This window comes from Mixophyes fleayi, chromosome 5, assembly GCF_038048845.1.
Source record: "Mixophyes fleayi isolate aMixFle1 chromosome 5, aMixFle1.hap1, whole genome shotgun sequence".
NCBI classification, from domain to species: Eukaryota; Metazoa; Chordata; class Amphibia; order Anura; family Limnodynastidae; genus Mixophyes; species Mixophyes fleayi.
The window spans coordinates 276,984,222-276,997,337 of record NC_134406.1 but is presented as its reverse complement, the minus strand read 5'-3'; the positions used below and the strand labels follow the sequence as shown (position 1 = coordinate 276,997,337).

General features: G+C 44.0%; 1 protein-coding gene across 1 annotated transcript; it reads right to left on the bottom strand.

Moving 5' to 3' along the window:
* Positions 1-3,650: 3,650 nt before the first annotated feature.
* Positions 3,651-11,442, bottom strand: LOC142159387 (uncharacterized). Its single transcript, XM_075214239.1, has 4 exons — positions 11,331-11,442; positions 9,329-9,455; positions 9,015-9,110; positions 3,651-7,938 (listed from the first exon to the last, which is right to left on the bottom strand). Exons 1-4 carry the CDS (start codon positions 11,337-11,339, stop codon positions 3,998-4,000), a joined length of 4,173 nt encoding a protein of 1,390 aa, XP_075070340.1. The 5' UTR covers positions 11,340-11,442; the 3' UTR covers positions 3,651-3,997.
* Positions 11,443-13,116: the final 1,674 nt, after the last annotated feature.

Sequence of the window (13,116 nt, the reverse complement as noted above, 5' to 3'; positions counted from 1 at the left end):
CATCCTAACTGTACCATCCGTAGAGGTATGAAGGAAACTTGTTTATTCATCCACAAAATGAAAATTCATATTAAACACTGGATGACATGTATGTCAGAATTTGTTATATACATTTTAATACCTACCTATTCATATAAAGCTACTCAAAATTATTTTGAAGATGTTGGTCTTCCTTATCCTAAAGAATGCACCTCCAGCTGATTCTGTACTGGACGTGGTATCTGAAGAGCAAATCCAGAACATTTTCCTGTCTGTTTATCCATTGCGGGAAAAAACAATTCCTTCTTACCTGTGATTAAATTTCAATAGTTGTCCCAGACCAGAGATCTTACAATTTTCTGGTGCGCTGTTGTCACCTTAAAAGGGAGTCTCATCTGTTATTCACTCCATAGAAGAAGACCTCTTCATGACCTTCATCTCCTTGAAAGCCTACGTGCAGATGACCCATGCAATATCCTTCTCCGGATACCAGCATAGCAATGGGCCCTGCAGGACACATACAAGTTCTTTCAGGTTCTCCTGCAAATTGACTGGTTGAGAAGGATGAAGAGAGTTCTTCTCAGTGCATCAGAGTGTAGAATCCTTAGTGGTCGTTCGGCTGTCGGCTAATAAAGTGAAGTGGTGGCAACATTTGTCTGAAATGGAGTTTTGCAGGAAATCGAAGCTGTTTCACAGAAGTGAAAAGTTCTGATGATTTTAATAGTGTGATTTTGCTTCAACTTTCTGCACATAACGATTGATAGTTTCATTCAGCCCTGTGGTATTGGTGCAGGACTGATCATTTTTAAAGTCAATATCCGGAAGTGACCCAATGAAGCAAACATTTTATGGGACTGTTTGAAAAATCTCATCTTGACAGAAAGAAAATCTATTTAATCAGCAGCGATATACAAACTAACACCATCCAGTCTTCAGTCCATTGTACAGACCAAGCTGTAAGTCAACAGATCCTTTCAACAGATCCTCTTGATCTCAGCGCTAGAGACAAAACCCAATACAGAAAACTGATCACTCCTCCTTCACGTGTCACTATGGGTCACTGCTCTTGGTACCAGGCTCTGCTTCCCACAAATATTCTGCTTTGAACACTGCTCCTGTCTTCATTTACCAGACAAATAACCTTCAGGGCTGTTCCATTTGAAATCGGTCATAAAATACAACAGCAGCAGCCTCAATAACCACCAGGGCGGCGCTGCAGGAAGTATCACAATGCATGCAGTCGGCAGAACTTTAAGTACCTGAAATTGCAGTAATCTTCGTTCCAGGTCTAAAAAATAAGAAAATCGTATTCCTAATAAAAATTTCCAGACTCGGGAAAGGTCACTGCAGCTGGAGACCTTTCCACTTGTTGCGAGTTGCTGGGGTTTTTAAGATCTCATGTTGTCCCTGAACAACCAGAAACTACCGATTTACCCTTCCTCAGTAAGTGACCCACAACCATCATCTGCTGACACCTGTTCATCTCGTGGCAGTTTCAGCTGATGTATATCTTTCCATGGGTCATCGAAAAGTTCAAGGTGGAAGCTGTTTGTGGTATATTTGTTGCACCAGGGTTGAGATGTTCGTAGTTCACTGATCATGTCTGTCTGCCAGCTGTGGAGGGTACACATTGTACCACTTCTGCCGAGAGGCTGACTCGTCACCCCAACCTCAAATTTCCCCACCTTATGGCCTCAGACTTGATTCCCAAATCTGGACCACAAAGGCTACGTAGTAAAGACCCTGCTTCAAAAGAGTCATATACTTTAAAAGTCTATCACCCCATCTAGAGGGTCTTTCTGTAATGGTGTTACTCACAGCCTCTTGCCCAACCCAGCCTCCCTTCAGGGAGTTTACACCATCTTGGGATCTCAACTTTCTTTCTTCTATGCTGCAAGACCCTTCTTTTGAGTTTGCCTCATTTGAGCTCCTATATTTCATCTTGAAAGAAGCCTTTCTAATTGTAGGGCTTGTCCTGTAAGGGACCTTGTTCTTGCCTGTGGATAAGTATTACAAATTATTGACTCCTTTTTACCTAAAGTAGTAGAATAAGGAATTTGTTTACAGCTAAGCACTGAAAAGTTTGTGGAAGATTCTGTAGAAAAACTATATTTTCAATATTGCCGTAATAAGTTGTGCTGTGCACCAGCGATGATCTTATATATTATAAGAATTTGATATTTTCCTTTATATTGTCCTTATCAGGTACCTGATTATCAAATATTTATTAGACACAAAACAGACTTGTAAGCTGCCTTTTCTATTTTCATGTTTTATATCTTAACTCCAGATTTCATAATAATGTTTTTGTAATATGGTTTATTTGATTTTTAATAAATAAAACTTTTTAATATTCTGTTGAGTGTTATCTATATGTACTGAAGAGAAAGTATTTTTCGCTCCTACTTGTCTATAAATTAAGGAATTTGTAATTCCATCTCTGCATTTGATGGCTCCATGTCTCTTAACCAGTACGGGGACGTTACACTCATCAGACTCCCTCATTGTAGATTATAGTCTCATCAAGAACCTCAGTTGTCCTAACACACAATTGCCAGGTCACAATTATTTGGCATGCAAATTGATATATATAGGTGTGTGTTAAATATGAACCTTTTTGTGACATTTCAACATTTGTTGTCAGTGCTTCTCTTTGGCAGTACAAATAGTAATATATCCAGTAATATGGACATACAGGGACTCGCAAAATAAGAATCCTTGAGGCTGGGTTAGGTTGATACGTATTCATCAAACTTGAACCAGTATCTCCTGTTCTGATTGTACTAGATATAGACAGATTTGCAATAGTAAGGATAAGCACTGACCATTGTGTTTTGTATCCACATTGTCAAAGCAGCTGGTACCCCCCTGGAAAATATAAGGTTACGTGAGCCCTATTATATATTATAATTTGCCCACTAGGTGGCACTACCCCATTGGCTGTGGTAGAGAGAATGGTACATTCATGTAACACTAGTGTGCAGCAATAATCGGTGTAAACTCTTGTATTATAATTGTGCCACCTGAATGCTGCTTCCCGGTCACCTTCCCTTATGCAACATTTCTTCCATATAACAGATCATTGTTGCACAGTTCAGGACCTGATTTATTTTATTTCAATATCACTAGTGATTCATAACAACAATGAAAATGACCAACAATGATCTAATTTGCTGAACTTGTGCAGAATTGCAATAAATCTATCAGGTAAGTGAAAAGTGCATTTTACAGTGTTAAGGGCAAAAGACTGAAGTTTAACGTCATGTTTTGCATTGGATACACCTGATTGTTTTACCAAACACTTCAGACCACTGCCCCCACCTGAAAGGGTCTCTCCAAACCTTGCCAGTAAGCTCTTTACATCTCTTGTCCCTGCTGTCAGTTTGCCCTCCCGTTAGGATGTAAGCTCTTATGAGCAGGGCCCTTGTCCCTCCTGTCTCTATACCTATTCTTCTCCTTCAACTTCACTGTACTAGCTGGGCTTGGAGCTATTGGAGTCTTGGTATTATTCGTCTTTGTTCTGTACTGTTTTACCCTGTATGGTCAACTGTCTGAACTCTGTATGGTGCTGCAGAAATCTTGTTGTGCCTTGAAAATAAGGGATAATAATAATAATAAGCTTTCAATATGCTCTGTAAACTGGAGTGCACCCTGCACCCTGATGATCAAACGTAAAACACATTTTATTCTGTATGTGCGAGAGTAACGTTACTTCTTAAATCCAGCAATCACATAACTTCCAACTTTTTTACTTATTGAATCAGGATATAGGAAGGAAGGGATGTAGCTAAATACCCCAGGGGGGTACTTATTGGCACTAAGAAAACAAGGAATGATCTTTTATAGTCCGATAAATCTTTCTTTTATTATTTTTTTTTTTTTTTAAATAAATCAGAAAACAAATCTTATGAGTTCATGAAGGAAATGGTTTCTGCAGCAATGCAGTTTTCTTGTGCAAACAAAAGCACTGTCTAATTCAACATGTCTTTTCCAACAGGTGGAGATAACATGTCTGTGCTTAAGAGGCCACTCCCGACATCCTAGTGATTAAACTTGATGATTCATCTGCAAAAGTGCAACCTTGGAGAAGAGCAGAAGAAGGATGCTCTTTCCAGCTGAATTCAGAGGTGTAAAACGGGGCATCGGCACCTTGATAAGGAGTCCGCACAGTGCACATACGCTGGTGTCTGACAGAGGCAGAGCGGGTGCTGAAACTCCTGTCACACAATCGGCAGGAGTAAGGCCTCTCCCCCGTGTGGATCCTTAAGTGTTTCACCAAGTCCGATTTCTGGACGAATCCTCGCTCACACTCTTCACACTTGTATGGTCTCTCCCCGGTGTGCGTTCTTGAATGTTTGACCATTGCTGACCTGTCGATGAAACATTTGTCGCAGGTGTTACATTTGTAGGGCTTCTCCCCCGTGTGAGTTCTCAGATGTTTCACCATGTCCGAGTTCTGAATAAAACGCTTCTCACACGTGGGACATTGATAGGGCTTCTCCCCTGTGTGTCTCCTCATGTGTTTCACCAGTGCAGATCTTTGATTAACATTCTTCCCGCATACAGAACATGTATGTAGCTGTTCGGAGTGTCTTTTCATGTGCTTTAAGAGCACAGCGTGGTGGGTAAAACACCTCTTGCACTCAGGACAAGTGTACGTCTGGATCTTTGTTGCCGTGCCGTTGTGTTTGAGCCCTGAAGGACTAAAAGGCAGAACGTCGGGAAAATGATCTTCTTGCTTAATAACGTGCAGCTTTGGTATCAAACTTTTGGGGTCATCTTCTGACTCACCCCAGTATGTGATCTGGTGCTGAAAGGCCCACGGATCCGGGAGATAGTTACTCTCCCCTTTGGCACTGTGCCGCTCTCTGCTGTGCGTTCTCTGGTGTTTAGACAGAGCCGACCTTTCAACAAAGCTTCTGCCGCATTGGCCGCACTTGTACGGCCTCTCTCCCGTGTGCGTGCGGAAATGCTTTACAAGGTCTGACTTTTGGATGAAGCTTCTTACACATAAATTACACTTGTATGGTCGTTCTCCAGTGTGTATACGCAAATGTTTAATGAGCACAGACCTGTGAGCAAAGCTCTTTCCACATTCATTGCATTTAAACAGTCTTTCCCCATTACTTCTGCTCTTTCTATGCAATGAGGGCGTCACATCACTGGGTCTCTTTGGAAAATCATCATCGCTGAGCACCGAGGTCCTTTGAGGGATGTCTGGTAGATGCGGCTTCTCTTCCACATGGCATTTCATGTGTTTTTGAAGGTTTGAGCTCTGACTGAAGGTTTTACCACAATCGTTGCATGAGTAGGGCTGCACTCTGCTGTGGATCCTGCGGTGTTTGATCAGAGATGATCCCTCAGTGAAGCTCTTATCACATTCTGGACAGCGGTATGGCTTTTCACCCGTGTGAATTCTCTGATGCTTCACTAGATCCGAGTTTTGTATGAAACATTTCCCGCACTGCTCACATTTGTAAGGCTTTTCCCCGGTGTGAGTTCTCATGTGTTTTGTCAGTGCCGATTTCTGAACGAAGCCACGGTCACATTTGTCACAAGTGAAGGGACGCTCCCCGGTGTGGGTCCTTTGGTGTTTCACAAGGTCAGAATTCTGGATGAAGCCCTTGTGGCACTCTGCGCAGTGGTATGGCCGCTCTCCAGTGTGGGTCCGTAAATGTTTGACCAAATCGGAGGTTTGAAAAAAGCTCTTTTGACACTCGTTGCATGGATAGCGTTTCCCCATGTTATGTGTTCTGAGATGCTTCTTAAGGGCAGGTCTCTGAAGGAACACCTTGTCGCATTCTGTACACTGGTAAGGGTAACTACCTTCCATTGAAGCCTGGTTCAGTTCCTCAGTGTTGACGATGACTATCTCATGAAGAGCGGTGGCAGTGGGTAAGTTCTCTACTGTGTGGATCACAGAATGCTTGACCAAATCTGACCTTTGCGTAAAACTCTTCTCACACAGTGGACACCGATACGGTCTCTCTCCAGTGTGGGTTCTACGATGTTTTACCAGGGATGACCCTTCCGTAAAGCTTTTGTTACATTCAGTACAGTGATAAGGCTTCTCACCAGTGTGAATTCTTTGGTGCTTGACTAAATCAGAGTTTTGGATAAAGCACTTCCCACATTGGCCACAGGCGTAAGGCTTTTCTCCCGTATGACTCCTCATGTGCTTGGTCAAAGCCGACCTCTGAATAAAGGCTTTATCACAAACACTGCATTTGTATGGCCTCTCACCCGTGTGAGTTCTATTGTGTTTAATTAATGCTGATCTTTCTGTAAAGTTCTTATCGCAGTGCTGACATGGGTATGGCCGTTCTCCAGTGTGAATCCTCCAGTGTTTTTGGAGATCGGATTTCTGGCTGAATCTCTTCTGGCACAACATACATTTATAGGGCTTCTCTCCATTGTGGCTACGGAGATGTTTCAACAGGTCGGACTTCTGAACATAGTTCTTGTCACACTCTGTGCATTGGAAGAGATTATCTTCACCGTGCAACTTCCTGTGCTTCAAAAAACTGGACCACTGGTTGAAGTTCTTATCGCACTCAACACATCTATAAGAACCAGAGACAGAAGTGTCATCAGCTAGAGGTTTCTCAGACAAATATTGCTGTCTCATGTGGACTCTCTGATGCTTCACCAGATCCGAGTTCTGAATGAATCCCCGATCACACTGCAGACACTTGTAGGGCCGCTCTCCAGTGTGGATCCTCTGGTGTAAAATTAGATTTGACCTCTGTGTAAAACCTTTTCCGCAAACTGTACATTTATACGGTTTTTCTCCTGTATGTGTCCTCTGGTGTTTGGCTAAGGCAGATCGCTCAGCAAAAGTCTTTTGGCAGTGCGAGCATCGGAATGGGCGCTCCCCAGTATGTGTCCGCAAATGTTTGACCAGGTCGGATTTCTGAATGAAACCTTTGCTGCATTGTGCACATTGATAAGGCCTCTCGCCCGTGTGAGTCCGCAGATGTTTGACCAGATCAGACTTCTGAATGAAGCTCTTACTGCACTGCGAGCATTTGTAAGGTCTCTCCCTCGAATGCATCTGCAGGTGTCTAATGAAAGAAGTCCATTGTCTAAACATCTTTCCACAGTCAACACACCTATAAGGAGAGCCGGCCTTTCTGATCATATCGTTCTGCGGACTTAAGAGTTCCAAGCTACTGTTCTGTACTTTGTCTTGATCATCTCTATGAGTCTTCATATGTTTAATGAGGTCAGAATTCTGGCTGAAGCTTTTCTTACACGTTGAGCAGCAGTAGGGGCGGTCAGCACTGTGTGTCCTCTTGTGCTTCATCAAAGCAGAACTTTCTGCAAAGCATTTATCACAGGTCGGGCACCTATACGGCCTTTCCCCAGTGTGTGTGCGTAGATGTTTCACCAGATCAGAGCTTTGGATAAAACCCTTCGTACACACTGAACAGCAATAAGGCCTCTTTCCTGTGTGTATCCGGCGGTGCTTTGTTAGTGCAGAACTCTGAGTAAAGCTTTTAAGACAGACTAAGCACTTGTACGGCCTCTGGCCGGTATGTGTCCTCCGATGGTTGACGAGAGCAGAGCGTTCAGTGAAGTTCTTATCACAGTCAGTGCACTGATGTGGCCTCTCTTTAGTGTGTGTCCTTCGGTGGATCAGCAGGTCCGACCTCTGCATGTAGCTTCTGTCGCAGTAAGAACATTGGTGACGTTTCTGCCCTTTACACATGGTCTGGTGCCTTTCCACAGCACGGTAGCAGCTGAAGCTTTTTCCGCAGTGGCTACAAATATAAGGTTTCTCTTCAGCGATCTCAGACGATTTATCGTCACGAGAGGAGGACATATTACACATCTTATTTTCCTCCTGCAGTCCAGTGTGTGCGCTCAGATCCGTCATCTCTTCATAATTCTTCGGTTGGACTTCACAGAGCTTCAGAACATCGTCTGTGTCTTCTGCTTTGATCTTCTGAGTCTCAACTGTTGAAAAATGAATGAAACAGTTACAGGACATTTGTTACTGAACCAAAATGTGCAGTAGGAGAATTATGTCACAGCAAAAGGCAGGAAAACAATGTGACATTTCTATTCTTGGAACATAAAATAAGCGACCACAAGACGTTTATTGTAGGGCAAAACTTTATATATGTTTAATCTATAGAACAAAATAAAACTTTTTTGCAGTATTATTTTGTCACAGTAATGCTGAAAGGGATCATCTGAGGCGCACAGAGCTCACCAAGGCTGCGCTTCACCTGAGAAGTCACAGAACAATGAAAGAATGAACAGAAAATTGTGTTAGAATCAATTATAGGGTGTAAATAAAACAACAACAGTGTTCCCCTGTAATAATATATATATAACAATACGCTGCTTTCTATGGGAATAATAATATCAGGTGGCAGATACATAACTTAAAAACAGTTAAAGGCACTGCCCAAACCAGTAGTCATTTTATCGGCTAATTTACAGCTGGGATCAGAAATGTGCGTCTGCGATTACTAAGAACAATAAAAATCCACCAGGATCATTATAAATCCTGGCTGGAAAAGAAAGCACTGATCTGTGTGTAGAGTTAGCAGCCGACTGTGCTGCTATAAGACTAGATGTTCAGCTTGTTGCCAACAAGAGACTGCATCGGAGAACCCAGAGTAACAGAGACTGTCAGCTGGGACCAGGGGTAATTTAGGGGAGTTTTCCGGAGTCCAGTTTCCCTGAATCCTTCTGTCCTATACTGCTGGGCCTGACTGATGCTGGTACGGTTACTGCAGCTGTCCCACGGCCGGGGACAGAAAATGGTTCACACTCTTCTAAACCGCTGCCTTGTTCAGATTAATAAAGTTCTGTTTTCCAAAATGTCCAACCTTACAGGAAACGCCATTTACAAAATCTGCTAGTGCAGTCCCTGACATGTTGCCTCTAGTGTCACCTGATGTGATGTGCAGATATATGTATATATGATATATGAATATTTATATGCTGTACAACCGTAGTTCTAGCTGTGATCTTAGGCTGGGGTTCAGCCCACAGAGATTAAGGAATAAAATGTCTGTCACCTGCACTGTGATCTCTTCCTTCGGGATAATCTCCAGACCATGGTTCCTCTCCCACCTCAATTCTGGACACAATCTCTGGCTTCCGTATGGTGTAACCTGCGGTGTGGAATTAGACGGTTGTTCAAGATACTGAGGAGGCATTAATGCAGATCATATATTGGGAGAGCTCTGCCCCCCACTCCATAGGTGAATAAACATCTCTGTACAACAGAATGCAGTTGACGTTGGTGCTAATTATTAAAGAGCGCCCTCTTCTCGCCCACTCTCCTGCACCCTTCCCCGAGTCAGCCACTTCAATGTGATCTGTCATTTACCTAAGGAAATCATATGCTGATAGTTCTCCTTCATGACGGTCTTGTACAGCTCCCTCTGAGAGGGGCTCAGACTCATCCACTCCGTACGGGAGAAATACACAGCGACGTCATCAAAGGTAGGGACAACCTGGGGACAGAACAGTAGGTTTATTACAGGTGTCTGTCACATTACTCACAGAAAACCGGACGTTTTACAGATAATAACAGCGGAAGTTGCTCTATAAACTCTGTGCTCTAGATTCCTTGAAATATAATAGAAACATGTTTTAGATTTGGCCATGCACATACAGACCACATACTTCCAGGATACATACATGTGACATACAGACCACATACTTCCAGGATACATACATGCAGAATACAGACATCACACTTCCTGGATACATACACGTAACATACAGACATCACACTTCCAGGATACACACATGTGACATACAGACATCACACTTCCAGGATACACACATGCGACATACAGACATCACACTTCCAGGATACATACATGTGACATACAGACATCACACTTCCAGGATACACACATGTAACATACAGACATCACACTTCCAGGATACACACATGCGACATACAGACATCACACTTCCAGGATACACACATGCGACATACAGACATCACACTTCCAGGATACACACATGTAACATACAGACATCACACTTCCAGGATACACACATGTAACATACAGACATCACACTTCCAGGATACACACATGTAACATACAGACATCACACTTCCAGGATACACACATGCGACATACAGACATCACACTTCCAGGATACACACATGTAACATACAGACATCACACTTCCAGGATACACACATGTAACATACAGACATCACACTTCCAGGATACACACATGTAACATACAGACATCACACTTCCAGGATACACACATGCGACATACAGACCACATACTTCCAGGATACATACATGTGACATACAGACCACATACTTCCAGGATACACACAGGTAACATACAGACCACATACTTCCAGGATACATACATGTGACATACAGACCACATACTTCCAGGATACATACATGTAACATACAGACATCACACTTCCAGGATACACACATGTAACATACAGACATCACACTTCCAGGATACACACATGCAGAATACAGACATCACACTTCCAGGATACACACATGCGACATACAGACATCACACTTCCAGGATACACACATGCGACATACAGACATCACACTTCCAGGATACACACATGTAACATACAGACATCACACTTCCAGGATACACACATGTAACATACAGACATCACACTTCCAGGATACACACATGTAACATACAGACATCACACTTCCAGGATACACACATGCGACATACAGACATCACACTTCCAGGATACACACATGTAACATACAGACATCATACTTCCAGGATACACACATGCAGAATACAGACATCACACTTCCAGGATACACACATGCGACATACAGACATCACACTTCCAGGATACACACATGTAACATACAGACATCACACTTCCAGGATACACACATGCAGAATACAGACAGCACACTTCCAGGATACACACATGCGACATACAGACATCACACTTCCAGGATACACACATGCGACATACAGACATCACACTTCCTGGATACACACATGTAACATACAGACATCACACTTCCAGGATACACACATGTAACATACAGACATCACACTTCCAGGATACACACATGCAGAATACAGACATCACACTTCCAGGATACACACATGTAACATACAGACATCACACTTCCAGGATACACACATGTAACATACAGACATCACACTTCCATGATACACACATGTAACATACAGACATCACACTTCCATGATACACACATGTAACATACAGACATCACACACAGGCTGCACATAGGACACATGGTGCATTACATGTACAGGCACCATATATAGAGTGCTCCAGCAGGACACAGCCCCTCATGCTGATGGGATAACTGCCCCCACCCCAGTACCTGAGCCATGGTCCTGGGAAGGGAGGGTCCATAGGAACAGACAAAGACCGTCTACCAGGGAGGCAGAACTGAATATCCCAGTGCTCAGCGCAGGGCATGCCGGGAGATGTAGTCCGGAGCTTGCTCAGCGTCATTATCATTCAGTCACCGCCAGACTACACCTCCCACAATGCCCCGCGCACAGCACAGGGCCGGGGACACACGGGAGGGAGGGGCAGGGGGATACTAATCAGTGTGACACAGGGAGAGACGGGGGAAGACTAATACATGTCACACACTGTCTGTGTGCTGAGGTAAAGTCTGTGACACAGGAAGCTGAGGGGACACCTATGAATGTGACACACATGGAGCTGAGGGGACACTAATCAGTGTGACACACGGGGAGCTGATGGGACACCTATGAATGTGACACATGGAGAGCTGAGGGGACACTAATCAGTGTGACACATGGAGAGCTGAGGGGACACTAATGACTGTGACACACATGGAGCTGAGGGGACACTAATCAGTGTGACACACGGGGAGCTGAGGGGACACTAATCAGTGTGACACAAGGGGAGCTGAGGGGACACTAATGAATGTGACACATGTGGAGCTGAGGGGACACTAATCAGTGTGACACACGGGGAGCTGAGGGGACAGTAATGAATGTGACACACATGGAGCTGAGGGGACACTAATGAATGTGACACATGGGGAGCTGAGGGGACACTAATGAATGTGACACATGGGGAGCTGAGGGGACACTAATGAATGTGACACATGGGGAGCTGAGGGGACACTAATGAATGTGACACATGGGGAGCTGAGGGGACAGTAATGAATGTGACACACGGGGAGCTGAGGGGACACTAATGAATGTGACACATGGGGAGTTGAGGGGACACTAATGAATGTGACACACGGGGAGCTGAGGGGACAGTAATGAATGTGACACACGGGGAACTGAGGGGACACTAATGAATGTGACACATGGGGAGCTGAGGGGACACTAATGAATGTGACACATGGGGAGCTGAGGGGACACTAATGAATGTGACACATGGGGAGCTGAGGGGACAGTAATGAATGTGACACACGGGGAGCTGAGGGGACAGTAATGAATGTGACACACGGGAAACTGAGGGGACAGTAATGAATGTGACACACATGGAGCTGAGGGGACACTAATGAATGTGACACACGGGGAGCTGAGGGGACAGTAATGAATGTGACACACGGGGAACTGAGGGGACACTAATGAATGTGACACATGGGGAACTGAGGGGACAGTAATGAATGTGACACATGGGGAGCTGAGGGGACACTAATGAATGTGACACACGGGGAGCTGAGGGGACACTAATGAATGTGACACACGGGGAACTGACAATAAGCTGGGGCAACAGTCACATAAATATATTTACCTTCATTATGGCAGTATATAGAATCCCTCCCAATTCTCAATACACAGCACCCCCCAAACATCTCAGTACACAGCATTCCCCCATTGTACACAGACTCCCAAGTTAGGGGAGACCTCACAAGGGAACAGGCAGTTCTCTCTTTGTGATGACAATGGCCACTCAAGCACAGTAGACACTGGGTTAGAACTCGAAAGCTCATTGTTTCACCACTGCGATGTGGTCATACAGTCTCCGCCAGGACAGCCTCTTATCGGATGAACTGTCCTGGTATAAATTTTATCATAAATTATCCGAAAATGAATTTATTATTGCTGAAATAAGTGTTGATAAGTTATACTAATTATCAGGGCAAAAAATGTGATCAGTGATAATTAGGCCCT

Bases quoted from the DNA above. Each gene is read 5' to 3' on its own strand.
- LOC142159387 (XM_075214239.1), bottom strand. The intron at 9,111-9,328 runs GTAAATGACAGA...TCCACACCGCAG, and splicing joins TCAGCATATGATTTCCTTAG to GTTACACCATACGGAAGCCA. The intron at 7,939-9,014 runs GTGACAGACATT...ATTTTTCAACAG, and splicing joins AGGAAGAGATCACAGTGCAG to TTGAGACTCAGAAGATCAAA.